This window comes from Calidris pugnax, unplaced genomic scaffold (genome assembly GCF_001431845.1).
Source record: "Calidris pugnax isolate Ruff unplaced genomic scaffold, ASM143184v1 scaffold459, whole genome shotgun sequence".
NCBI classification, from domain to species: Eukaryota; Metazoa; Chordata; class Aves; order Charadriiformes; family Scolopacidae; genus Calidris; species Calidris pugnax.
The window spans coordinates 711,660-739,506 of record NW_015091670.1 but is presented as its reverse complement, the minus strand read 5'-3'; the positions used below and the strand labels follow the sequence as shown (position 1 = coordinate 739,506).

The following is a 27,847-nucleotide window of genomic DNA, read 5'->3' as shown; positions in this document are numbered from 1 at the left end:
CGCGGTACCGCGCCCCGGGCCGGTCCGCCTCACGGGCAGGGCCGGGCAGCACCGTGAAGCCCCTCACAGCAAGGCCCCGGGGGGGGAACCTTCCCTTCTCCGGGCCTTAGGGCCTTTTGGCCCGTTCTCCGGCAGCCGGAAAAGAGCTCGGTGCGTCGTTCTGCTAAATTATAGGTTTCTGGCGTTTTAGTGGCTTCTTTCCACCCCCCTCCTTAGCTGTCACCGCTGGGGGAGGGGGGCTCGGGGGGGGGTTGCCCACAGGATAGACCCCCCCCGAGGAGATCCAGCCCTTCCCTGAGTAAATCCGACCCTCTCCCCCCACTTCTCCAGGAGGTTTGGGGGCTCCCGACCCACAGCTTCCTCTGCCCACGTCGCTTCTCCTCTGGGGTGGATTGTCGTGGTCGCTGGGGTTTCATTTAGGCGGGGGCTCTTTCCGTGATGATGGTTTTTCTTCTGCCTTCCTGCACCCTGCTTTTTTTATTATTTTTTTTTTTTCGGTATAAATGACCTTTTTTTTCCCAGCATGATAAAGGAGGCCGGGTTTACCTAAAAACGAAGCTGGTGAGGGGGCTGGAAAACAAATCGTATGAAGAGCGACTGAGGGAGTTGGGACTGTTTAGTGTGAGGAAGAGGAGGCTGAGGGGAGACCTCATCACTCTCTACAACTACTTGAAAGGACACTGTAGAGAGGTTGGTGCTGGTCTCTTCTCACAGGTAATTAGTGACAGAACGAGAGGGAACGGCTTCAAGCTCCAACAGGGCAGCTTTAGATTGAACATTAGGAAAGAATTTTTCACCAAAAGAGTGGTCGGGCATTGGAACAGGCTGCCCAGGGAGGGGGTGGAGTCCCCCTCCCTGGCTGTGTTTAAGGGCCGTTTAGATGCAGTGCTGAGGGACATGGTGTAGGGGAGGACTTTGTAGAGTAGGGGAGATGGTTGGACTCGATGAGCCCAAGGGTCTCTTCCAACCTAGACGATTCTATGATTCTAAAAGAAGGACTTTCTTGCAGAGCAGGCACCGCGAGCGTCTGTTCCCCAGCACTGGGGGTTGGCAGGAGAGGAGGCTCCGGGCTGGGGTTGCTTTAGGTGCCCGCTCGGAGCTGAGGAGGGGGAATCCTTTGCCGTGCGGCGCCTGTTGAGCCCTGGGTTTGATGGTTATGGGAAGCTGTTGAGGCTGAGAGCGTCGTTGAGGCTCGGAGCGGCTGCAGGGCTGGCTGGCTGGGAGCGTTGGTGGCGTGCATCCCACCACCCCTCACCCACCGCCCCCTCCCCGCGTCCCCAGGGGCCGGGGGCTGCGGAAGGCAGAGCTCTGGGTGGCCCAGTGTCCAGGCCCAGTGTCGGGAAGGCGTTTGGGTCAGAAAGCAGCCAGCCCGGAGAAGAGTTTTGGTGTTTTCTGAGTAGTCTGATTGCGTGGCGGGGTGTTTTATTGTCATTACTATTATTATTGTTATTATAATTATTATTATTGCCAGCATCTTGCCCAGTGTCACAGCCTCCCGTGGCACCAGAGCGGGAAGGAGCCGCTCTGTGCCCGCGGGGGGTGGGCTGGGAGCAGCCACAGTGGTCTCTCGGGAGGGAATGGGGCGATGCTCCGTGGCTGTACCGCCTTCACCCCACTCTGAGGGCTCTCTCCGGGGCCTCCGAGCCTTTCCTTCACAGGCATTCCTCTCCTTCGGCATCTCCTTGCTCATCCTGGCCTCCCTGGGGGAGCTGTGGCCGGTGTTTGCCGCGTAAGGCCGCGGTGGTCCGTGGTGGTCAGACTGGTGGGGTGCTGTGGGGCTCACGGGGTGGGTGGGTGCTTCGGTCCCCCGAAGTCGGCACCCCACGTTTGGGAAGGGAACAGGACACACCACACATCTTCCCCCTGTCGTCTCCTTTGGGGAAGGCGGGCAGCGCTCCGAGGTGAAATGGTTAATTGCAGTGGGACGTTAGGAAGGAAGGAGCTCACAATTAATGAATTGTATTCCCCTGACTTAAATATTCACTTTTTTTTTTTTTTTAATTTATTTTCAATCTCATCTGTCGCGTACAGGCCAGAGAACTGAGCCGAGCTCGCTGTGTCTGGGCTGGTGCAGACCTTGGCGAAACATCCAGCCTTGACCTGGAAGCCACTGGCAGGGTTTGGTGGCCCAAAGAGCTGCCACCACCTGTGGCTCGTGCCCGGTGGTGTCTGTCCCAGCGAAAATGTGTGTCAATTTCGGCCTCAGCCTCCCTGACCTCGGGTTTGAGAGGCCCTGGAACCAGGAGGTGTGGGGTTATTAGCTCCCAGCAAAGTGCTTTTAAACGAGAGTCCTCTTTTAATTAGCAGTATAATTAGGAGTTGCAGGCCTTTCTGGAATGGTATTTGGCTGGGCAGAGCTGCTTGACATCTGTGGGGCTGCCGCTTCCCCGTGGCCGTGGATGGAGACCTGGGCTGGGTGCTCACGGGGGACACTCACCAGCCCAGGGCGTTAGTCCGTGGTGGGAAGCGGCTGTTTTCTGTGCCACTTTGCCCCTGGCACGGCAGGGAATTGGGCACCTCCGTGGGGGGCTGGTGGCCAGAAGACACACAGCACGGCGAAGCTGAGGAGATGTGTTCAGGGCACTGTGGGGACCTTCCCCTGCAGAGCCCCAGCCTTCGTGCTGCTGAGATAACGTGGTCACGGGTGACATCGCTGGGGCGAGGGACCCAGGAGTCGGGGTGTCCTCCGCCAGAGAAGGGTGGTGGCCAGCACCCCACGAATGTCTCTTCTGGCTGGTGACAGCTCAAGCAAAACCCTCTCCCGCCCCGAGAGGTGCCCGGGTGCTCTCCCGAGCTGTGCCAGGCCATCTGAAGCCCGGCGTGTGTCCCAGCGATGTGCCAAGCCCCGGCGAGCACCCCCGAGGATCCCTGTGCCAAGGATGCAGGGCTTGGGCTGATGCCGGCTGTTTGGTTTTTGGGATCGATACGGCGATGCTGGCTGCCCACGTGCTGTCCTCTTCTCACACCCCCTCCAGGAGCTCACCCTGTGTTTGGAGGAAGGGCAGGCCGCTCTCATCTCCCAGTGACTAATTGCTTTACAGGTTGGGTTAGTCCCGGCTCCTCCGTGGCCGTGCCAGGCCGGCACCTCCCTGCCAGCTGCCAGCACACCCGGGCTGAGCGCTGGGGGGTCCCGCTCCGCAACACGGGGGGCTGGGCTGGGCCAGAGCTGGATGGGACCCTCGGTGTGGGCAGGGAGGGGGCTCTGCTCTGCCCACAGCTGGACCAGCGTGTGTGGCAAGGTGATGTGACTGCCCAGAGTTCATGGGCCTGTAGGAGTAATGGTTGGGCAGGGATGGGTTTGCAGTTGAGGACAGTGAAAGGGGAAGGTGTGGTGGGACCTGAGGTCGCTCTGCATCGTCTCCAGAGACAGAATCAGAGAGTGGTGTGGGTGGGAAGGGAGCTTAAAGCCCCCCCAGTGCCACCCCCTGCCCTGGGCAGGGACACCTCCCACCACACCACGTTGCTCCAAGCCCCCTCCAACCTGCCCTTGAACCCCTCCAGGGATGGGGCAGCCACAGCTTCTCTGCCCAACCTGGGCCAGGCTCTCCCCACCCTCCCACCAAACAAGTTCTTCCCCACAGCTCAGCTCCATCTCCCCTCTTGCAGGGTCCAACCCTTTCCCCTCCTCCTAGGGCTCCCCTCCCTCATCCAGAGTCCCTCCCCAGCTTTCCTGGAGCCCCCCCCTTGAGGGACTGGAAGGGGCTCCAAGGTCTCCCTTCTCCAGGCTGAACCCCCAGCTCTCTCAGCCTGTCCCCATACAGTGTTAACCCAACGCAGCACAATTTTGTGGGAGCAAAACCGAAAGTGAGAGAGACCGGAGGGCTGCAGCGGGGTTTGGCGGAGCCGGCGTGGGGGTGGCTGGGGCTGCCCTGGTGGAGCCCGTTGTCCCCCCGGGATTTGCTGGGGTTTGCCATCGGCATCTGCCCCTGGTGCCGAGCGTGACCTCCCTGTTGGGGCCCGGTCCTCCCGGTCACACGCAGGGTCATGTTGCAGTTTTGATGACAGCTGGAAGCAGCGTCTCTGCTGGCTCTGCTTCCCGGGAAGGATGAGGAAAAGGACAGTTAACTCTCAAGAAAAGTGTTTTCTCCTCATGAAACTGGTGTCTCCGTGGCACAGCGTGAGACCCTGTGGCCGGGCGGTGTGACCGGGAGCTGGGCCTGTCCTCACACTGCCACCCATTGCTTTTCCTCCAGTGTGGCCATCCCAGTTCCACCATTCTGAGCCACTGGAATGGTCACATCCAGGGAAGCAGAGCACCCACACACTGCAGTGAGCCGAGCTGTCTCACCAGGAGCTGCTGTGCCTGACCCTGGTGTCCCTTTCAGGGTGACAGCAGCCACCACTGCTGCGCCGGTCCCGAGCCCGCTCCTGCCTGTGTCGGGAGAGGGGCTGCAGCTCCAGGGCTCCAGGGAAAAAATACAGAGATAAATGTACCCGCCAGAGGGAAATGGGTCTTTTCACACGTGAGTGTTTGTCACACCATGTCATGGTCGCTCACGTTATTCTCTGAACATGGATGTTTTTAAATCTTTTAGCGGGGAGGGGGGCGGTGGCTGCTCTGCACCCCCAGGGCTTCTGGCGGCTTTTTGCCTGGGGGTCGGGGAGGTTCTTCTCTGTGTGTCCCCCGTGGCCTGAGAGCCCGGAACAGTTCAATTCCAGAAAATGTTCAGTGTGGATGAAGGGCTTATCTCGGGGTTTTCTGCAGGGAGCACTGGCAGGCACGGCCTCTTCCCCGGGGGGAGTTAGAAAACAAACAAACAGACAGAAACAGGGGGATTTGGAAGCCGAGCGTTTCTGAACGAGCCATTGAGGATCCGCTGCAGTTCTGTGTCCGAGTCTGCAGCTGGCCCTGCCTTCGCTGGGTGCTGCCCGTTCTGGCCAAGCCTCTGACGTCCCCCCCCAGGTAAAACCCAGGGAGGAGGGAAGGGCTTTTGGCTGGGCAGGCTGGGGGGGACAGGAGCTGAGACCCCCAGCTCTGGATCTCCTCGGCTGTTGGATTGGATTGCCCCATTTCTCGGGGGCGCGGGCTGAGCAGCGTGCTGAGCTGCCAGAGGTGCAAAATTCACATTGCTCTCCCTCCTGAGGGCTCAGAGAGCTTGGAGGGGGCTGGCTTTCTGCAGGGGGGGGCAGGGGCTGGTGTGGGGCTGGCAGAGCTGCTGGGAGAGCTGGGCTGAGCCGGGGAGGTTGCAGCGTTTTCTGTGTTTCTTTGCGGTCGTGCAGGCGGGAGGGTCGTGCCCCGTTTAGCCAGCTCTTCAGAACACTCCTCGCTGCTCCCGCAGTCGGGGCTGGGGTTTGGGGGTGTTAATTCTGGTTTTGAGCCTCTGTGGGAGGTCGGGGTGGATGTCGAGAGGAAGCTGCCTCCGTGCTCGGTGCTGTCTCTTCCCGTGAAGCCTTTGATGCAGGTTCTGGCGGCGCAGGCCCCGTGCAGACGGTCGGAGGAGCGAGGGCGCAGGCGTGATGCTCCTCCGAGGTGCTCGCAGCTCCTCTGCCTCTCGGGCTTTCTCTGCCTGGCTGGAGGGGATGCCCGGGGTGAGGAGCTAACCCAAAAGCCAGAGGAACTGCAGTGAACGCTCTGGGCAGAGGAGAGCTCTCACGGCCCGTCCTTCTACTGCCCCACCTGCGTTTTGGGTCGATTTTCAGCCTGAGAGTGCCAGGCTCTCTGCTGCTGCAAGATGTCCAGGCAGCTCTCGCTGGTGGGAGGCATTTCTGACTGGCAGTAAAAATACACCTCGCTCTGTCGTGCGTGGACGGGGCCAAGTGACTCATGGGTTTGACTCAGATGGGGATCTTGTAAGAGGCACATCTCGCTCAAAAACCCCGTGCATCGAAATGCCTCCTGTGGTTGCTCACGGTGAGCTGTGTTTGCTGTACAAATATTAGCAGAGGGGACCTCGGAAGGAGAGGATGTAATGATGCCTGTAGGTGCCACGTGCGAAGCCGCCTCTCTCTGCCCTGGTACCTGCTGTCGAGACGAGGGGGACGTGGCACCATCAGAGGGGGATGCCCATCGAAGGGGGTCACCCTGTGCCTGGCAGCCCCCACCATCCCAGCCGCACTGGCGGCTCTGGGAAGTGCAGCTCCTCTGATCCCAGCAGCACTATTAATACTTGTCTGGTTCTCTTTGAACTTTCTCCCGGGAGGAGCAGCTCTGTGTGTGCTGCAGATCACAGCGCGGGCAGTCGGGGCCCTGCCAGGGGCACGGGATTAGATCTTCCTTCGGCCAGCGCCGGCTCCGATGGATGGGCTGGTGGGGTGAGCACAAGAATTCACTGGGTCTCAGCACTTCCAGTTTCCCTGAGGTACTTGTGTAGATCAGAAGAGATTAATGCTGTGGCTGCTGTAAGAGTCATGAGAACACAGGCCCTGGGAGCCGTGGTTTGTGCCGTGTGGGCTCTGCTGCCATTTCTTCTTGGCTGTGTAAGTCATAGAGTCATGGAATGGGTTGGGTTGGAAGGGACCTTAAAGCCTCCCCAGTGCCACCCCCTGCCCTGGGCAGGGACACCTCCCACCAGCCCAGGTTGCTCCAAGCCCCCTCCAACCTGCCCTTGAACCCCCAAGGGAAGGGAGGTCCATCCTGCTCGTGGGGCTGGCAGTGTGGTGCTGGCACTGCAGAGGTGTGACGGTCCAGCCTGTCATCCACCACTGTCACGGGCACCCTGAGGCCTGCGTGGGCGCTGCCAGGCCATCGCATGGCACCTTCTGAAACCTTCTGGTGCTGGCAGTGTCTGCTGAGCCCATCACCAGCCTCCGTGGCACCCTGGCCAGTGCTGGGCTGTGCCCGGGTTCCTGGAGCAGTGAGGTCTCTCTTCTCTGCCACCACCGCGTCCCCCTGCCCCGTACCTCTCTCTGGGGCTGTTCCTGGCCTTGCTGGAGCTTGGCTGGGTCGGTGCACACTGACAGCCTCTCCCGGAGGTGCCGGGGCAGCCGGAGCCCCCGCCGCTGCCCCGTTTCCCAAAGGTCACTGAGCAGGATGATGCTTTGGAGCTGTCTCGGTGCGGCACGAGAAGTATCTCAGTGTGAAGCTTTCCCTGGGCTCACCTCCTGCCGCCACTGAAAACAAGACAGAAAGTTCTCTCTACCCCACCTCGGGTGATCCCCTTTTCCGTGGGGGAACACACGTGTGTCACATCGGTGTGGGAGGAGTTGTTTTGGCCCCGGAGCGGGAGGAATGGGCACAAAGCTGTAGTAGTGCTCTGCTCCAGTCCCTGCTCCCCTCTGGGAGGAGGCGCCGCCGCGGCCGGGGGGGGTCACAGCCAGAAACTGCCAGACCCTCGCCCAGAGGTGTTGGCCGGGCTGCGTGGCACCTGTGTCACGGTTTCGGGAACGTGGGTGAAGGTGAGGAGGAAGCATCAGCCTAAAACCTATGTTGTAACCAGATTCTTTAACTGTTACTAATACTTTGTTTACCGCCAGTGAGAATTTTGTAAATTTCGTTTTTGTTTCTCTCGCTCGAGCTCCTGTTTCTCCGGGTTTGAGCAGGAATCCCGAGACTTTGTTTGCGGCAAGTTCCGTTTTCCCATCTCCAGCGCTGGGATGCCGGGCTGGAAAAGCAGCTGTGGTTTCATGGATGCTAAAAACACAAACAAAACTCTTGGCCCGAGGTAGAAAATGTGCCCTGGAGTTCCCAGGCCCTGCGCCCGTGGGAGCTGCCGTGCCGGGGCAGGAGGAGCAGGTCACCCCGAAACCCCCTGGGGTTCAGTCACCCCGAGATGCTGGGGGGGCTGGAGGGGCGGCACGGCTCAGCCGGGGCAGGTTTTCTGAGCTGGGATGGTGGCAGGAAGCCTTCCGGGGCCGGGCTGCTGCTCCGTTCCTCTCTGTGGCTGCGAAGCTTGTGACCACTAAATACTCCTGTTGTGTCAAACCCAGGCAGCGCCAGCGCAGGCGCCTCGGGGCAGGGAGCATCCTGCTTCTAGGAATGTCTTTTTCCCATATCCAAAGCCTGCTCTTCCTTCCCGGTTTTGCAGCTGGAAGAAGGGAGGCAGGGAGGGCCTGGGGAAGGCGGCAGCGGTCTCTGGAGAGAGGGGCAGGCGGAAGCAGGGATGGGTGTGAGGGCCCTGGGTCCCCCGGGAGCACGGGCCTTTCTATTGCACTGATTCACATGGGTTTGTTGTTTATGGTGTGGCTCAAAAGTGCCACGTGTCGGTTTGCAGGGAGCTGCCTGCATATTTGGCAGCCGCCGCCGCCTCGGAACTGAGATTTCGGAGAGTCTTGCACGTTATTTTTATGTTTTCTGGATGCTTTTTGATCAAGACGATGCAGCAGGAAGATTTTTTTGTTTTGGTTGGGGAGGAAAAGCCGAGTGTGTGTGCCTCTGTTCAGCAGAGGTATTTTCGTGTTGTGGGCAGCTGTAGGAAGTGGAGCAGAAAGCTCAGGGCTCCGTGCGGCATCTTCCTCCCTGCACCAGGGCTGGCTCAGACGTGCTGGTGGCCCAGATACACCACCCTGCTCAGCCCGGGGGGGTCGCACCCTTTCCAAAGGCAAACTGCTCTGGCATCGAAGCCCAGAGAAGGACCCGTGTCTTTCTGAGGTGGCATTTGCCCTGCCCCAGGCCTGGACAGCTTCTGATCGGGGGGGTCGGGACTGTGTTGCTCTGCTGGGTCTTGGTTCCCTGGCCTGAGGCAAGTCTGGGTCCCTCTGCCTGTGCACCCCCTCCCCTGGGGAGCCTCTAAGTCAGCTCCTCTCCAAAACTGCGCTAACCTTGCCCTTTTAGAGTGGGAAAAGCCTTCTGACCTCATTTTAGGGACCTTACCCGGGTATTTCTTGCTTTGTTTTTGTTTTAGATACCTGCAGTCATGCATTTAATGTTTTGAGAACTGAGATCATAGAATCACAGGAGGGTTTAGGTGGGAAGGGACCTTAAAGCCCCCCCCAGTGCCACCCCCTGCCCTGGGCAAGGACACCTCCCACCAGCCCAGGTTGCTCCAAGTCCCCTCCAACCTGCCCTTGAACCCCTCCAGGGATGGGGCAGCCACAGCTTCTCTGGCCAACCTGGGCCAGGCTCTCACCACCCTCAGGGGGAAGAAGTTCTTCCCCAGATCTAGTCCAAATCTTCCCTGGGGGGTTCAAGGGCAGGTTGGAGGGGACTTGGAGCAACCTGGTGTGGTGGGAGATGTCCCTGCCCAGGGCGGGGGGTGGAATGGAGTGGACTTTAAAGGTCTCTTCAACCCAAACCCTTCTGTGATCTCCACCTTTGTCTGTCAGGTTTCTGCTGTGTGGTTCTAATGGTGAAACTGGAAATGCACTGACCCAAGGTGAGCGAGAGGAGCCTGAACCCCAGACAGATAACATGGCACAGAGAGTGTGTGTCTCCTCTGGCCACCCCTCTGTTGTGGCCATTTGCCCTTCTGTTGTGGCCAGGGGTTGTCCTGACGTGCTGTGGGAGCAGAGGGGTGGGAGAGTCGCTGGGCCCAGCTGGTGCCACGTCCCCTGCCCAGCGCAGAGTGGGGACACTGTCCTGCGCCCGCCATCGAACACAACGTCTCTGTTCAGTGCTGTCCCCCCACACAATCGTTTGCTTCAGCTTCTTCTGGAGGAGCGGCTGCGGTGGCAGCAGGGGACCAGCGAGGGGCTGCGTCATCACTTGTGTTTAGAAACGAGTAAAACCCTGGTTTTCATGGATTTGCACCTCGTCCGAGAGGCACAGGAGGGATGTGGACAGCAGGGAGGCAGTACCCCGGATGGCTCTTGGGACCAGCAGCGGCTGGAGTGGGACCACGGGGGTTCCTCTGGAGAGGCAGGTGATTAGAAAGGAGGGGAGATAAGCTCCTGGATGAGATAAACGTGAACTCAGCAGACCTGCTTAGGAAGGAGGTCAGACAACATGCGTGGTGGAGTGTGGGGGACCAAAGATAGACTGCTCCAGTTTGCCTCCCCGAGGAGAGGAATGATTTATGCAGTAATTATCCGCAGGGGTGACTCCTGTGGGTTACCTGTGAGGCAAGGAGCTTACACACCACCTCCAGGGATGGGTTAGATGTTTGTGTGGAGGAGAATTCCTGCGGTGACAGTGGGGAAGAAGGAGCTGCCTCGTGCACAGCCCCGCTCTCATCCACAGAGGCACTGGGGGAGGCTCCTGGGCAGGGGGTGATGGTGAAACCCATCTTCCCTGGGCACCCACCCAGCCCCTGCTTGGGCTTAAACGTGGAGTTGTGCAATCAGAATGGTTTGGGTTGAAGAGAGCTTAAAGCCCCCCCAGTGCCACCCCCTGCCCTGGGCAGGGACACCTCTCACCACACCATGTTGCTCCAAGCCCCCTCCAACCTGCCCTTGAACCCCTCCAGGGATGGGGCAGCCACAGCTTCTCTGCCCAACCTGGGCCAGGCTCTCACCACCCTCCCACCAAACAAGTTCTTCCCCACAGCTCAGCTCCATCTCCCCTCTTTCAGGGTCCAACCCTTCCCCCTCCTCCTAGGGCTCCCCTCCCTCATCCAGAGTCCCTCCCCAGCTTTCCTGGAGCCCCCCTTCTTTAGGGACTGGAAGGGGCTCCAAGGTCTCCCCGGAGCCTTCTCTTCTCCAGGCTGAACCCCCCAACTCTCTCAGCCCCCCCTCCCAGCAGAGGGGCTCCAGCCCTCCCAGCATCTCTGGGGCCCTATGTGTGTGTCCTTCTGTGTTTTGAGGAGTGCTTGAATCCCGAGGTGGAGTGCAGCCATGGGGCTGGCAGGTCAGGGCGATGGAGGGTGTTTTTAGGCCGGGAGGGGTGAGGACAGCATCTCCCCAGACACAGGCAGTGTCTCTGGTGAGGGACCCTGCTGTCCCTGCTCGGCGGTGGCAGTGCTGGTGCTCCTGTGAGCTGGGGCTCCAGGGCTGTCAACAACCAGCCATGCAAAAGTGCGCGGGGAGAGCTGGGAAGCGAGGCACAACTGCAGCAGGTTTTGGAATAGATGTTAATTATAGCCTCCCTTAATGAGCCGGGAGGGGACCATATGTTGGTAGCGGTCGCAGCTGATGGGAAATGGAGAGAAAGGAGCTGTCAGTGTCTTAAAGCACAGACAGGGCTTGGAGAGATGCTCCGCTCCGGCTGCGAGTCGCTCTAGAACTAAACGAAGTTTTGTGTAATAATAATAGGAGAGTTTTTGGAGGGAGCAGAGCTGAGAGCAGCCCGGGGTGCCCCGGTTTGGAGAGGGGGGTCAGGCACAGCACACAGCGGAGGCTCAGGCTTCCCCAGTCCCCAGAGCCGGGACTGGGTCCTGCTGGGCTGGGGCCCTGGCTGCTGGTTCAGGCGGGCTCGTGCGCCTGGCGGGACAGGGAGATTAACCTCTGATTAAGCTCATTAAGCAGTAGCCAAGGAGACATGCACCTGCAAGAACACCAACCACATCCTGGGCTGCATCAGAGAAGTGTGGCCAGCAGGGCAACGGGGGGGGATTCTACTCCTCTGCTCTGCTTGGGGAGACCTCAGAGAGTGCTGTGTCCAGCTCTGGAGTCCCCAACAGCAGAAGGACATGGAGCTGTTGGAGGGGGCCAGAGGAGGGCTGGAGCCCCTCTGCTGGGAGGGGGGGCTGAGAGAGTTGGGGGGTTCAGCCTGGAGAAGAGAAGGCTCCGGGGAGACCTTGGAGCCCCTTCCAGTCCCTCAAGGGGGGGGGCTCCAGGAAAGCTGGGGAGGGACTCTGGATGAGGGAGGGGAGCCCTAGGACAATAAGGAAGGGTTTGACACTCTTATGTCAACTCTGTGTTTGTTTTATTACCAAGCAAAACAGCATGTTCCGAGCTGCCAGCCTGGAGGTGAAGGGGAAGTGCTGAGCGTGGCTGCGGAGCCGTGCAGCTCCCAGCTGGATGTGAGAGGTGTTTGGGGAACCTGGGCTTTGGTTTTCGGGGCTGTAGCCATCCAGCCTGTGTGCCGAGCCTTGCGTCTGCGGGGTCCATTCCTGGGCAGGGTCTGAGTGGTGGCTCTGGTCCTGTCCCAGAGCTCGTGCTGCTCCCAGACCCGCTTTGCTTTGCTGTGTCCTCTTTCCCTGGCCTCCTCCTCCTCCAGGCACGTCTCTGCCCTCCCTGTCACCTGCTGGGGAAGGGGATCCATCCAGAAGGGCTCCCCCAAAGTGCTGGTGTTGGGATGGGCCAGGCGATGCTGTTGTGGCAGCTCCGAGTCGTGGCCCTTCCCCTGGGATGGAGCTGGTGGCAGCAGGGTCAGCGCTGGACCCAGGAGGGTGAGGACAGCCAAGCCCTGGCCGTGCTGCCAGCCCTTGGGCACCGTGGACGTCGGTGAACACCTTAAAGCTGCTCGGGCACAGGGGAGCCAGGGAAGGGCTCTGTTCTTGAGATTTTTGGGGAGAGTGTCAGAGAATCGATGCACGTGTTCTGCAGCTAGTGCTTGTCTGTCCCTGTCTGCTCCTGTGGCTCTGAGGCTGAGGAACACCTTTATTTCTAATTTCAATGATTTAAAAGTGAGTTGGGAACAAAAAGCGATTCTGAGGCATCGGGCAAATCTCTTGTGTTTGGTTACTTCAGTCCTAGGGTAAACCCTGGCTGGTTTTGGTCACTGCAGCCCCTTCTGCTGCTGCTTTCCCAGCTCCTTTCCCTCTGGCAGTGTGTGACTCCAGGGGCGGGGGGGGCACGGGGATTTCTGGTGCTGGTTCAGTAAATTAAACTTCTTGTTCTCCCGCCTTTGGCTCCGGGCTCCCCAGCTCTCTCTCAGCTGCCTTGACTCTGGTCCATGTTTTCACTTAATTTTTGCTTTTCCTCTCTGTTTGGAGTGGGTTTTGGCTGTGTTCGAGGGCTGCTTTGCTCGTTTCTCATAACGATCTGCATCCTTACTGGCTTTCTTTTAAATCCCTGGTTTGGGTTTTCCTCCAAGTCCTGGCAGTGGAGGTCACTTCACCATCAGATTAATGCGGAGGATGGGGATGTTGATCCTCTCCTTTTGACCTTAAGTTTTCCCGACAGCTCTTGTCGTATAGAAGTACCTTTTTAAAACGCTGTATCTCTTGGCAGCTCCTCTCCATTGAGGATGTCAGGATTTTGTGTGTTTTTTTCAAAAGCTGATGCATGAACTCGAGGTTTGCCATATGGTTTGGACTGGTGTCTCCTCACAACGAAGCGTTCAGGGAGCAGCCCCATCCAACCCGCTCCGATGCTGCGCTCATCGAACGCGCAGGAACTTGGCTTCTGCCTGTGTTCTCCTGGTGTAACGTGTGGGATAGCAGAGAGAAGTACAGAATCACAGAGGGGTTTGGGTTGAAGGGACCCTAAAGCCCCCCCAGTGCCACCCCCTGCCCTGGGCAGGGACACCTCCCACCAGCCCCCATTGCTCCAAGCCCCCTCCAACCTGCCCTTGAACCCCTCCAGGGATGGAGCAGCCACAGCTTCTCTGGCCAACCTGGGCCAGGCTCTCGCCACCCTCCCACCAAACAAGTTCTTCCCCACAGCTCAGCTCCATCCTCCCCTCTTGCAGGGTCAAACCCTTCCCCTTTGTCCTGTTGGGTATTTCACTCGTCCTGAGTAGAGGGGCAGAAGAGACTGCCTGACCCTGGCTCCTCCAGGGCTTGAAGGAGAGGAAGGCTGCACCAGGACAGTTAGAAAACAAATAAAAATAAACCCTAGAAAACTGACTTTTCATCACGAAGGCACTGAGTGTTGTAGAACTGCACTTCAGAGGCAGGCAGCTGTCATCCCCTTGCCTCAAAAGCCCAATAGGGAGGTTATCCAGGTCACATCTGAGCAATACAAAAGTTAGACAGACCCTCCCAAGGTAAGTGTCACAACCCTCACTATGGTCTTGGCCTTCTAAGAGGTTTCACTCAGAAAAAGTGACTGTTTTTCTTCAAGGCCCTTCATAAGCATCTGTGTGTCTGTGGGCACATCTTGGCACTTTCTTCTGAGCATGAAAAATCCCAGATGGCGTTGGGCCAAGGAGAAAAAATATGGTCTGTCATCTGACAGGCTTTAATGAACAGAGGGCACCGCAAGTACCGTTTCTCTAGAAATTCCGACACCGCAGGCTTGTTGTTGGGTAGAGTCATGAGACAAGTGTTTCATGGAAGTGCAGGGGCTTCTGTCCTCTGAGTCATTTGCTTGGAGAAATCTGTTCCCAGCAAAATTTCAGAGAAATGTAGGGAGAGCCATGGCCAGCTGAGGCTGCTCGGTCATCGAACAGCCCAGAACCGTCGGGTCCTGCCAGATGGGGAGAGCAGGAGCCTGTGTCCCGGCAGCAGCCCCTCTGCTCTGCTCTGGTGAGACCCCAGCTGGAGTCCCAGGTCCAGCTTTGGAGTCTCCAGCATCAGAAGGACATGGACCTGTTGGAGCGGGGCCAGAGGAGGCCAGGTTGATGCTGGGAGGGCTGGAGCTCCTCTGCTGGGAGGGGGGACTGAGAGAGTTGGGGGGGTTCAGCCTGGAGAAGAGAAGGCTCCGGGGAGACCTTGGAGCCCCTTCCAGTCCCTCAAGGTGGGGGCTCCAGGAAAGCTGGGGAGGGACTCTGGATGAGGGAGGGGAGCCCTAGGAGGAGGGGGAAGGGTTGGACCCTGCAAGAGGGGAGATGGAGCTGAGCTGTGGGGAAGAACTTGTTTGGGGGGAGGGTGGTGAGAGCCTGGCCCAGGTTGGGCAGAGAAGCTGTGGCTGCCCCATCCCTGGAGGGGTTCAAGGGCAGGTTGGAGGGGGCTTGGAGCAACGTGGTGTGGTGGGAGGTGTCCCTGCCCAGGGCAGGGGGTGGCCCTGGGGGGGCTTTAAGGTCCCTTCAACCCAAACCCTTCTGTGATTCGATGAATAGGTGTGGGGCAGCGATGCTCTCCAGTGTTGGTGCTGGATGGGCTCCTCCAACCAGGGTTTTCTGGATTTCAGCATAAAAGGTGCTGTTTTCTCTCACAGCTCGCGTTTTTGAGTCCAGATAAAGCAGAAGGTGAGAAGGAAACATCTTGGGAATGAAAGTGTGTGTGACTAAAAGTAAACACATCGTTGTTGTCATCTTGGGGGGGGGGGGGGGGGGTTGAGGAGATGATGATGGTGTGACTGCCTGAAGGGATGGGTGTTTTGCCCGAGGAGATGATGTCACAGGGAGCTGAAGGGCTGTTGGTATCTGAGATCCAGTGACAGCACTGACTGTGGCTCGAGGTGGGCAGAGACCCTGGTAGAGTTATTAAAACAACAAAAAAACCCCAACCCCCCGAAAAACAAAACAGCCACACTTCCCCTAAAAGCAGTCGCAGCTTTGTCCTGGCTCTGTCCGCCCGGGGAAAGCAGACACACCCTTGGCTTTAAAGGCCAATTACAGAATTCAGAACCATCTGAGTTCCAGTTTCAGAGTGGGAGTGCTGGGGACCCCCTTCCAAAGGAGGATTTCCCTGAAAGCCTTTCCATTGTTTTCCTCCTTGGAGAAGTTGTGTGGTTTGGAGGTGGATAATGGTGTTCTCAGTGCCCTCTCCCTTCAGTGCCCCCCATCCATCCCCGAATCCATCCCTGAATCCCACTGCCTTTTCCCAGGCCCTTGGGGTGTCCCTGCAGCGCTGCTCGGGGTGACTGGTATTGGGGAGATGCTCCAGGGATTAGGGCCATCAGCCTGAAGGCCAATGCTGGCTGTTCAGGGCTTGGTTGCAGAGGATGAGGAGGGTTGTGAGGTGGGACTGGGTGATGCCATGGAAGGCTTGTGGGGCCGGGGGAGCCGAGCTGCTCCGGCCAGTGGAGCAGGAACCCACCTGTGTGGCCAGTGTGCCCGAATTCATCTGTGAATTTGTCTCCAGCCATTATTTTTCAGCTGTAGGCCCAGTTCTGGGTCCAATTTTATTTGTTTCTGCTTGTACAACTGGCTGAGGTGGATAATCCACAGTGCTGATGGTTTTAGGGGGTGCATTCTAGGGGGGGGTGGTACCTACCAGCTGGACCCTGATAAATGCTGGCTTTAGGCACCTCAGTGTCCAGCGCCTGGCTGTCTCTGTGGCTGATGGGTTTGTACTGGTGATGTTCTCCAGCCCAGCCCGTGGAGATGATGTGCGTGGGCACTGCGTGGGCACAGCAGGACGCTGCCCAGCAAGAGGGGCGTGCAGACCTCCCCCCACGGGAAGGGGACACATGAAATTAAGAGTCACCCCTAGAATCTTGTCAGCTTTTCTCCTCAGTCGTCACCCTCCGTCTTGTAAGGGGAACCCGTGTCCCTGTCCCTCCTCTCCCCTCTCCCTTCCCCGTAACAGTACAGGAGATAAAGGTGTCACTGAGCTTCTCCAGCAGCTCTTTGCCCATCGCAAGCCCACGCGTCACAATTATCACTGTGTTTCTTCTTCAGTCCCTTTTCTCTGGGACATGACCCCTTTGTGTGACACCAGCTTTCCCTCTGGGACCAGACACGCTGAAATCAAACGCTTAGACAAAGGTCGATTCCTGCCCAGACCCTAAAATACTCTCCAGAGATCACAGGTCAGCAATCATCTCCAAGTCAGGGAGACCAGTCTGCAGGCTTCGTTTAGATGTATCTATATCTACATCTTTAATCTATATGTAGATATAGATGTGTAGTGGTTGAATACCGCTGTGCATGGGCAGAGGTTCCAAATAACGATGCCTTTGGATGTCCATAGAAGATGGGAGATGGCCCATCCAGCTCTGCATTAGACGTGACAAGCTGCAGAGTTGCTTTAATGTGTCCAGGTGTGATTCATCCCCCTGGAGAGGGGGGTTCTGTGCCAGGGCAGGTCACCCACGGGGCTGGCACCACCTCCTCCCAGTCTGCTCCCTGCAGGAAGGTGGCAAGGGACAAACGGGAAGTTACTTTAACACTTTAAATCTTCTCTATGGATTGAAAGTGATACTGAAAGAGAAGACTTCAGTTGTTTTCATTTAATCCAGTCTGTTCTCCTGCAGCAGTTCATCTCCAGCGCTGCAGACCCTCATGGTGTGGCCGTGAACATTTATGAGATTCCCTCTCAGTCTTCTCCAGGCTGAACAGACCTAAGTCCCTCAGCCTTTCCCCACCAAAGAGATGTTCTAGTCCCCTCACCATCTTGGCAGCCCTTTGCTGTCCCCTCTCCACCACTTCCCTGGCCTTCTGGAACTGGGGAGCCCAGCACTGGTCCCAGTGCTGCAGCTGGGGCCTCCCCAGGGCAGAGCAGAGGGGCAGGATGACCTCCCTCCACCTGCTGGCCACGCTCTTCTTGATGCCCCCCAGGATCCTTCCTTTATTATTGCCCCGTGAAGTTCTCCCTGAGGGGTGTGGGCAGCGCTGGTGACAACCTCAGGGACAAGGATGCAGTCTGGGGATCAAGGGCAGCACCTCGGTGTGTGGCTGCCAGCATCACCCTGCCTTAGGGTCACAGTAGGGGTTGGGTTGAAGGAACCTTAAAGATCATGTAGTTCCAACCCCCCGTGTCCCTGTCCCATGGGCAGGGACACCAGGGAGGGATGGATGGTGAGAAGAGGATAAAGCTGACAGGGTAGGAAGGGAAGAAGTCATGTCCTGCCCCCACGTGACAACACGGAGCCAAAGAGGGGGGACCTGCAGCTCCTCCGAGGCAGTAGCATCGGGTGACCTTGCTGATAGTCCCCAGCTGTGGTGACAGCCTGGGGACCTGTTCTGTGTGGCCTCACCTTGGGCTTAGACAGAGGGGCAGGACTGCCCTGGGATTTGCAGATCTTCTGCCAGATGGAGAGGCTGCCGGGCCTTACAGTAAATCCTGGGATTTAGCAGGGGTTTCCCGCAGAGAAGCGCGGTGCTCATGGATCCTCCAGCCCGGACAAAGGGGCTGTGTGGCCATGGAGGGACCAGTAGCTCTGTGCCACCCTGTGCTGGACATGGCCAGCCCAGCAATGTCCCTGGCTAGGAACCTGACCCCTGAGAGGGGCGAACCTAGTTTGCCCCCACCATGGTCGCAGCCCCCTCTAGCCCCAGCAGAATAACATCACTGAGAACCTCCCAACAGGTCCTTCACCAACCCCAAGCAGCCAGGAGCAGACACAGCCCGTTCCAGGGCTCTGGAGTTATCAGTGCGAGTTCCTGCTTGGAAACACGGGCCCGGTTTGGGGTGAAAGGAGAGGATAAGGGGACAGAAACTGCACGTCCTGCCTCACAGGGTTCCCCGTCTGGGAATAGCATGACCAGGTCAAGAGGGTGTTTAAGGAGAATGGACACTAAATCTTCCCCTAATCTCCAAGGGGCTTTTGAGCTGGTGCTGTGGAAGGAACAGCTCAGGGAAGTGGGTGACAGTGAAGGATGTGGGTGCCCGTGTCAGTGTGTGGGCAGGAGGGATGGGAGCTTGGCTTCAGGAGTCCCTGCTGAGCCAACCCAGTGTGGACCCACCAGGAGGGGAGGCTGCATCAGAAGATCACTGTTTGGTCTTCATGGAGGTTCCTTTCTAAAGGCAGTGGGCCTTTCCTAGGGCTCCATGGGAGATATTATATTTAGGAAAAATGTCTTTGTGGAAAGGGTTGTGAAGCCTTGGCAGAGGCTGCCCAGGGCAGTGGTGGAGTCTCCATCCCTGGAGGGATTTCAAAGCCGGGCAGACGTGGTGCTGAGGGACATGGGTCAGTGGTGGGTTTGGCAGTGTTGAAGTGATGGTTGGACTCAATCTGAAAGGTCCCTTCCAACCTGGGCAATTTTCTGATTGTACTGAAGATGACACCAGGTTGTCTCTGAAGCACGGTGGCTTTCAAATTTCCAGAGGGGTTCTGTCATGAAGCTGCCACGAGTTTGGTTGCTCTTTGCTTCTGTGGGTAGAAAGCAGCAGGGACCTCTCATTCCTGGAGCTCCCACTCATTCATAGAATCACAGAGGGGTTTGGGTTGGAAGGGACCTTAAACCCCCCCAGTGCCACCCCCTGCCCTGGGCAGGGACACCTCCCACCACACCACGTTGCTCCAAGCCCCCTCCAACCTGCCCTTGAACCCCTCCAGGGATGGGGCAGCCACAGCTTCTCTGGCCAACCTGGGCCAGGCTCTCACCACCCTCAGGGTGAAGAAGTTCTTTCTTAGATCTACTCCAGATCTTCTCTGGAGGGCCCAGGGGGTCCAGCCTGGTCTTGAACATTTCCAGGGATTCCTGGAGCTCCCTTTATCCACAGCTTCTCCCTTTCCTCGGGACCCTGGCAGGTTTCGGTCTCATCTCTGGGCATGTCAGACTCCTGTACCTTCCTGTGCCAGGATGTCCCAGCAGCTTCTCCTGTCCCAGGATGGAGCTTTCTTGAGTGAAAGACACTTTCCCAGCAGGATAATATTAGCATCTCTCCTGAGAAGAGGCAGTCAGCGAGCTGCACTGTTGCACTTCAAAAATCAAAATGCAGGAGGGTGAGTAGGGTTTATGCCTCCTTTATTTCCCACTTTACAAGGTGATGAGTGTTCATCACAGCAGCTTCTTGCCTCCCAACAGCTCTTGGGCAGCCAGGCCTCCTTGTCATAGTAGTTTTTTCCCTGTAAATCAGCTGCCAGAACTTCAGGGTTGGGGATTTATTGACCTCCCCTATTCCCAGATTCACGATGAAGCCTCGGGGAGCGGGGAGGTATTTGGGGGACCGTTCCTTTTGTGTGTGGGGTGAGCAGCCCGTGCCCTCCTGCTGTGCCACCCCAGCTTGGCCCTGTGCTCTCCTGTGTCTCGCTGCTGACCAAAGTCATGTTCCTGGTATTGTTTGCAGTTATCGCTCTAAAAAAACACCCCACATTTTTGTGGGTATGAGGGGACCGAAGAGGAAGCTGGGGTTTTCTGAGCAGCGTGAGGTCCTCCAGCTGCCTTCCCTTATATAGGCACAGCCTCTGCTCACCTGACGGGCGCCGCGAGGGCTGCGGCCGGGGCGAGAAGGGGATGTGAGAGAGCAGCGCCGGGGCTGGATGCGGCAGGAGGAGATGCCCTGGCTGCCAGCTCCATCTGTGACCCCCACGGTCCCTCCTGGCTCTGCCCCACTGCCTCCTGCCCACGGACACACACATGCATGGCCTGAGACCTTGTAGTCTCAGCCTGGGCTGGGGCTGGGGGCTGCCTCCACCCAGGGGCAGGACCCTGCCCTTGGCCTTGTTGAACCCTGTGAGGGTCACAGGGACCCCTCAGGGACTCCATGTCAGTGATGGAGATATTCATAGAGTTACAGAATTACACAACGGTTTGGGTTGGAAGGGACCTGAGAGAGTTGGGGGCTTCAGCCTGGAGAAGAGAAGGCTCCGGGGAGACCTTGGAGCCCCTTCCAGTCCCTCAAGGGGGGGGCTCCAGGAAAGCTGGGGAGGGACTCTGGATGAGGGAGGGGAGCCCTAGGAGGAGGGGGAAGGGTTGGACCCTGCAAGAGGGGAGATGGAGCTGAGCTGTGGGGAAGAACTTGTTTGGTGGGAGGGTGGTGAGAGCCTGGCCCAGGTTGGCCAGAGAAGCTGTGGCTGCCCCATCCCTGGAGGGGTTCAAGGGCAGGTTGGAGGGGGCTTGGAGCAACGTGGTGTGGTGGGAGGTGTCCCTGCCCAGGGCAGGGGGTGGCACTGGGGGGGCTTTAAGCTCCCTTCCCACCTGAACCCTTCTGTGATTGTGTGGTTTTTAAAGGGTGCCATGATTCAAGCTGTGAGTTCCCCAGCTCGGGGAGAAGCCGTTCTGTGCAGGAGCTGGTGATGCCGTGGGCAGGAGCTGGCTGTGGGAAGCAGAAGGTCTGGCCCCAACCACAGCAGTGGTGCTGCCTCGTGCTCCCTGCCTCCATCTTCATCCTCAGAGCCGGTTCCTGCCCGTTAGTCCTTGGTGTCTGGAGCGAGCAGAGGTGGTTTCCACAGTCTCTCGAAAGTGCTGTTTTCCCCTGATGCCTGGCTGATGTGGTGCTCGGTGTCTGTGCCGGCTGCAGCCATGGGCTGAGCGGTGCTGCCTTGGGGAAGGGTTAACGTGGGCCTCCAGGGTGGCTGGTTTGTTGTTTTATTTTGTGTGGTGTTTGGTTGGTTGTTTTGTTTTCTTGCAGCATGAATGTTTTGCTCTTGTTTTTTTTTCTTTCCCTTGTTGTATTAAGGACAAAAGTTAGGTTTTTTCCACCCCCTGTTCTTCTTTCTTAGTCCACCAGGGTCAGCCTGGCTGTGTTTGCCGTGGTTTCCTCTGCACCCCCGTGGGTGCTGCTGATGGTGAGCTGCTGGGGGAGCTTCTCGGTGAGCTGGTTGGGGCTGGGCCTGTTCGGCTGCAGGCCAGAGAGGAACGTGTCCAGGGGGTTGGGATGTCTCCAGAGAAGGAGACTCCACCACCTCTCTGGGCAGCCTCTGCCAGGCCTCTGCCACCCTCACACCAAACAACGGCCTCCTCATGGTGTTCCCATGGAGCTTCCCCTGCTCCAGTTGGTGCCCGTTCCCTCTTGGCCTGGCCCTGGGCACCACTGGGAAAAGCCTGGCCCCATCCTCCTGACACCCACCCTGGAAGGATTGCCAGGCCTTGAGCAGATCCCCCCTCCCTCTGCTCTTCTCCACACTAAACACACCCAAGTCCCTCAGCCTTTCCTCAGCACAGAGATGCTCTAGGCCCCTCACCATCTTGGCAGCCCTTTGCTCTGCCCTCTCCACCACTTCCCTGGCCTTCTGGAACTGGGGAGCCCAGCACTGGTCCCAGTGCTGCAGCTGGGGCCTCCCCAGGGCAGAGCAGAGGGGCAGGATGACCTCCCTCCACCTGCTGGCCACGCTCTTCCTGGTGCCCCCCAGGATGCCCTTGGCCTTCTTGGCCACCAGGGCCCATTGCTGGCTCCTGGGCATCCTGGTGTCCCCCAGGACCCCCAGGTCTTTCTCCCCAGAGCTGCTCTCCAGCAGGTCACCCTGTGACAGGGAGGTATATCATGAACCAGTCGGGCTCAGCATGAGCTTGTGGCTACCAGCCGAGGGTGAGGGGAGTCCAAAGGGTGGTGAGTGCCCATAGGCATCCCTCACTGGAGGACAGGGCCACCAACACTGATGTGGCTGCCGGTGGCTACATGCCCGGGAGATCACAGTGTCCTTCCCCTCGCAGCCGCACCAAGAGCGTTTCCTCCCGCGTCCCTCCCTTTCTCTGTCACTGAAGTCTCTTGCAATGTGCTCACTGGGCCTGGCTCTGCTGCTGCTCAGCCCATGAGGGCTTTGGGGATCCTGGAATTTTCCAAGCACCGGGGTGGCTGGAAGGGAGCTCCCTGCCCCCACAGTGAAAAGAGGGGTGAGCCCCTGCAAATCTTGAATTCATAGAGTCATAGAATTGTCCGGGTTGGAAGGGACCTTTCAGATTATATAAAGTCCAACCATGGACCCAGCACTGCCAAACCCACCACTGACCCACCATGTCCCTCAGCACCACGTCTGCCCGGCTTTGAAATCCCTCCAGGGATGGGGACTCCACCACTGCCCTGGGCAGCCTCTGCCAAGGCTTCACAACCCTTTTGGGGAGGAAATTGTTTCCAATCTCCATCCTAAACCTCCCCTGGGGCAACTTGAGGCCGTTTCCTCTTGTCCCATGGCCTGTTTCTTGGGAGAAGAGCCCGACCCCCCCTGGCTGCCCCCTCCTTTCAGGGAGTTGGAGAGAGCGAGAAGGTCTCCCCTCAGCCTCCTTTTCTCCAGGCTGAACCCCCCCAGCTCCCTCAGAAGTTCTCCAGACCCTTCTCCTTGGTCTCCATCCCCCTCCCCAGCTCCATTTCCCTTCTCTGGACCCGCTTCAGCCCCTCAAGGTCTTTCCTGTCATGAGGGACCCAAAACTAGGGTGGCCCTGGCACCCCATCAGGATGCTCTGAGTGGTGGGGAGCCCCGAGGACGGTGCCGGGGGGACAGTGCTGATGGAGTGAGGGCAGGAGGAGGAGGAGGAGGCTGGGTGTGCTCCTCCTGAAGCCACCACCTAACCCAGGATCAGCCAGTGAGATCCCTGTCTTGCATAGGCGTCTTCCCCACAGCTCTGCTCCTGCTGTGGCCACGGGTTGTGAACTCGGCACAGGACCCTTCAGAGGTGCTGGAGGAAAAGGCTGAAACCTGCCCGTGATCCCTGTCCCTTCCCACAGGACGGGAGGTGTTTGGTTTTGTCCTGGTGGTGTCAAAACTGAGCCCAAAGCCCAGCTGGGCACAGGGAGCGGGGCGGTGATGGGGCAGAGGGTCTGTTTCAGGGAGGTTTTCCTCCCCATGCAGTTCCTCTGCTTTGTCTCTTATTTTAGACAGGTTTGGTTTTGATTTTGAGCATTTTCCCCCCTGGTGACTTTCCAGTAGGTGAAACTGCTCTCTGTACTGGGAATCAGGCCCCTCCAGGCTGGGAGTCTCTCCATAAACAGCCAAAATACTTGAACACGGGGATTTTGATCCTGTCGTGAGCTCGATCCCCCTGTGGCTTGTCTTTACTGGAATCCTCCTGGGGACAGTTTATTTTCCTCGTGTCTCTTGGGATGAATTGTGAAACCTGATTTAGGGGAGCAAATGTAAGAGCTTCTCAGCGGTGACGGTTGGGAGGGGAGCAGCCGCCCCCCGAGTCGGCCGAGCACATTTCCCATTCCCAGGGGTTTTTCCACTGAGTTTCCTCCTTGTTCCGAGCAGGTCCGGGTTGGAGGAAGCTGGTGTCCCTGCTGTGGGTGGCCAGGGTGGCACTGCCTGGGTCTGGGCAGGGTGCCTGCCCCGTGTCCCTCCTGGCCCCACACGCCCCCTCGGGTCTCAGTTACACGGCTGGGATTGATCCATGCTTTGTCTGTCGTGGGATTGAGCTGAGCTGGGGGGAAGAACTTGTTTGGTGGGAGGGTGGTGAGAGCCTGGCCCAGGTTGGGCAGAGAAGCTGTGGCTGCCCCATCCCTGGAGGGGTTCAAGGGCAGGTTGGAGGGGGCTTGGAGCAACGTGGTGTGGTGGGAGGTGTCCCTGCCCAGGGCAGGGGGTGGCACTGGGGGGGCTTTGAGGTCCCTTCCCACCCAGACCATCCTATGATTCTATACAACAAGCTCACCTGTTGCTGGAGAGTTCGTTCTCTGTGCTGTGATGCAGTTTAGGAGAGTGTAGGAGGGGCTTCCTCCCTTTTCGGGGGAGGAGAGTCCCGACAGCCTCTCTGCAGTCACAGCCCAGCTCTCTGGAGGCCGATGTGCAGCCAGGACCTGGGATCTGCCGAGGGAAAAGTGCAATAAGATGCCAGAGGAGCTCAGTGATTCCCTTCTCACCTTGGTTATTTGCCGTGTGGACTCGTGGCCACCCAAAGGGTTTAAACAAAGGGCTGGGCTGTTCTGCCGTGGCAAGGCCAGGCTCAGGATGGCCCCTGGTGCCGATGGCTGTCCCTGTCCCCATCCTCTGGTGGCAGGGAGACAAACAGCCCTATGCTGGGCTCTGCCCCCGGGGCTTGGTGTGGGGACACCGAGGTGCCCCGAGCACATGGGGTGACACTGGGGGCTTGGGGCAGACCCTGTCCTGCAGCCAGCCCCGGTGTCGGCCTCGGTGGGGCATCCTTTGGGCTCCTTGGAAGGTCCCACCATGGATCTGGAGCACAGTTGGGCACCCCGGGTGGTGGGCTGAGCGTTGCCATTCTTGGTTGACAGGCCATTGCTAAAAATGGGGAGAAACAGTTCAGTTCTCGGTGCCCGAAGCTCCCCTCACCCATCGAGGCTGCGAGAGTCGGTAGCTGTGACCTAAAGCCACCCATGGCTGGGATAACTGGCATCAGAGTACGCGTAGGAGGGACGCTGCCAAGTAGTTCAGGCTGGCATGGCGACTGATGGCAAAACTGCCCTAACTTTACAATTGGAGATTAACCATTTCTGTGAATTTGGGCATTGTGTGGTGCACTTAAGAGGCTGTGATCACTTTTTTTTTTCCTTGTTAAAAATAATTTCAATTTGGATAGGCCACAACCCAGCTGGTACTTTACAAGCAGGACAAAAGGTCCTTGACTGACAGCTGCTAACGTTGCCTGATGCCACTGGAGATGGGACGGTGACTCCAGGTCCTGGAGTGCTCCTGGTGCAGTGTAGAGCTTGGGTGAGAGGGGGATTTGGAAGATATTACTTAATTTGTTCTGCATTTAGTTGCTCCCATGTAAATCTCTGTCTGGAGGGGTGGAATGGGCTTAGTGAAGAGAAAAGGGTGAGGTGGGAAAGCCCAGAGGGATGTGTGGGAGCTGCAGAGGTGCTGCAGAAGAGGAGGGTGGCCTTGGGGAGAGGTGGGAGATGTGCAGGGAGCAAGGTCCTGCCTGGGCACAGCATCTCCGGGTGCTGGGGGAACCTTTCGGTGCTGGCATTAGCCATACGTTTTGCAGCTCAGGAATGGGTAGCCAGACAGGCCGTGGCTTGGTCCACAGTGGGGGCCAGACAGTGGTGGGACCAGACAGGGTCAGTTGGGTGCAGGTGAAGGACACTGCTCACGTCTACCCATGGCAGTGGAGGTGTGCACCTGTGGGGAGCACAGAATCACAGAACGGTTTGGGTTGAAGGGACCTTAAACCCCCCCTCAGTGCCACCCCCTGCCCTGGGCAGGGACACCTCCCACCAGCCCAGGTTGCTCCAAGCCCCCTCCAACCTGCCCTTGAACCCCTCCAGGGATGGGGCAGCCACAGCTTCTCTGGCCAACCTGGGCCAGGCTCTCACCACCCTCCCACCAAACAAGTTCTTCCCCACAGCTCAGCTCCATCTCCCCTCTTGCAGGGTCCAACCCTTCCCCCTCCTCCTAGGGCTCCCCTCCCTCATCCAGAGTCCCTCCCCAGCTTTCCTGGAGGCCCCCTTTTGAGGGACTGGAAGGGGCTCCAAGGTCTCCCCTTGAGGGACTGGAAGGGGCTCCAAGATCTCCCTGGAGCCTTCTCTTCTCCAGGCTGAACCCCCCAACTCTCTCAGCCTGTCCCCACAGCAGAGGGGCTCCAGCCCTCTGATCAGCAGCCCCTCTCCCCGCCGGCGGGATGCTGTGGGAAGGAGGACAGGGATCTTGGAGATGTTCAGAGTCTCCTCTCCCTGTAACACTTTGTCACTTGATTTTTCTGGCAAACCAGCAGCAAAGACAAGCGGTTGCCGTTTCGAGCCCGAGCAGTTATGGCGAGGCTGGAAACCCCCCGCTGTGGGCAGGGGGGTGGCTGGAGCACCGTGTCCTGGGGAGGAACACTTCTGCTTCGGCTCAATTCCTGCTCTGCTCTGCACAGGATGGGGAGTTCCTCTGCCAGACCCACCACCCCGGGGAGCAGGCTCTTATTTCCCCGTCCTTACGGGCTGGGCTCTGGCAGAGGTGGGCAGTGCAGCCCTTGGCTGGGAGCCTGGGCATTGGTGCCCGACCTGACGTGCATTCAGGCATTGGAATGGGCTGCCCAGGGAGGTGGTTGAGGCCCCATCCCTGGAGGTGTTCAAAAGCCGGGTTGATGTAGTGCTGGGCTTTGAGGTCCCTTCCAACCTAGAAGATTCTGTGATTCTGTGCTGAGCTCAACCTGGGCCAGATCTTCCTGCCTGAAGAAATGAAGCAGCTCTGGGACTGCTGTTCCCTCAGCCCCTGTGTGGTGGCTCCGGGTCGGCTCTGGGGGCTGAGCTGGCCGTGGGGGTTTCTTTGCAGGAAGCCCACTGTTTCTCCTGGACTCAGCAGTGGAAGACCCAGGAGATGTCCCCATCCCTGGGACGTGTCTGTAGAGCTCAGCATCGTCCCTGAGCATCCGCTGGACCCGTGTTCACACTCAGCCACATCCCTGTCCCCTCCCCTGGCCATGTCTTGGCTTCGTGGTTGTTCCTCCGAGCTTCCTGCTGTGATTTTATCCTCTCAGCGGGCAGGTCTTAATCTGTTAAGAGCTTTCTTGCTCCTGTAAGGCTTCCCTGTCTCCCCTTGCCCTCAAAATCAACCCTGAGTTATCATGGGTAATTATCATTATTATCTCATGATTTCATCTGCATTCTTCCGGGAGATGGGGAGTTTTAGGCTTGTGGAGACGGGGGAACTCCTCAGGTCACATGGAAACTCTTCTGGCCTTGTCCTCTGGTCTCCAGGCTCCACTTCCAGGGAGGTGCCTGGTTTGTCAGGATGGGCAGAGGTGGGTGGCCGGGCCCAGGATGGGACGTGCTCTGCTCCGCCGCCTGCCCCGGCCTCTGCTCCGTTGGTTTTGGGGTGAGGAGGAGAATTTTGTTTCCCGCTCATAAGAATTAGATTGAAGGGGGGTGATGGATGTGCTTCAGAGTGCCTGGAAGCTTCTCCCTTGGGCCTGGGATCAGTCATTCTGCTCGTCTGGAGCCCTGCAAAGGGAGGAGGCTGTTCCTGCTGCTGTTCTGGGATCCAGCGTGCCGGGCGAGCGCGGGCCGTGCCTTTTGGTTGCCCCGAGCGGAGAGCAGTCACTGTCTGTGGGATGGCTGGGGTGGAGCTGGGAAGAGCTGCTGCCCTGCCCGTCTCCAGGATCTCCAGAAACGCTGGTCCTGGTGCCAGGAGCTGGCCCAGAAACGCAGCCGGAGCCGAGTGGCATCGCTGGCTCTGATTTGGCAGCAGGACCAGGCTGGGAAGGCCCTCGGTGTGGTGACACCATCCTGCCCACGTGGCTCCGGCGGCCTCAGGAGCCACCTCTGCCTCCTCCGGGCCTTCGGGATGGTCTCTTGTGTGCGGAGGACGAGGGGGTTCGCAGGAGGAGGGGGTTTGTGTAGGATGAGGTGGGTTTGGGAGGTCATGGGCCCAGCCCCACCTGGTGCCGGTGGTGTCTGTAGGCAGCCAGGAGCTGCCGGGGACACGGTAATCCCGGTAATCTCCCTGGCAGGGCTCAGCGCCGGCTGGCACACCGGGGCTGGGATTCGCCGCCGTCTCCCCCCTCAGCTGCTCATTACAGCGGGATTAAAGGTGGTGAGCTGCCTGCTGCCCGAGCTGCGGGGGGCAGAGACCCCCAAAATGGGCAGTGGGAGTGCACGTCCCTCTCGGCCGTGTCCTGTCCCTGCATACATGGCCACCCTGACCCCGGGGACAGCGGGGCTCCTCTCCGGCGAGTCACTGTGCCCGGGCTGCAAAGCTGTGGGGACACGGGGCTGGTGTGGCTCTGTGGGACGGGGGCTGCTGCCCGGGGAGGGCTCTGCCAGCTTCTCAGAGCCGGGTT

At 58.6% G+C, this 27,847-nt stretch overlaps 1 protein-coding gene across 1 annotated transcript in view; it reads left to right on the top strand.

Moving 5' to 3' along the window:
- Positions 1-2,183: 2,183 nt before the first annotated feature.
- SBF1 (SET binding factor 1) overlaps positions 2,184-27,847 on the top strand; it is a 97,167-nt gene continuing 71,503 nt past the window's right edge. The window contains exons 1-2 of the mRNA XM_014961943.1: positions 2,184-2,246; positions 5,280-5,529. Of these exons, the coding sequence (XP_014817429.1) occupies positions 2,184-2,246; positions 5,280-5,529 (313 nt within the window). The remainder of the gene's footprint in view (positions 2,247-5,279; positions 5,530-27,847) is intronic.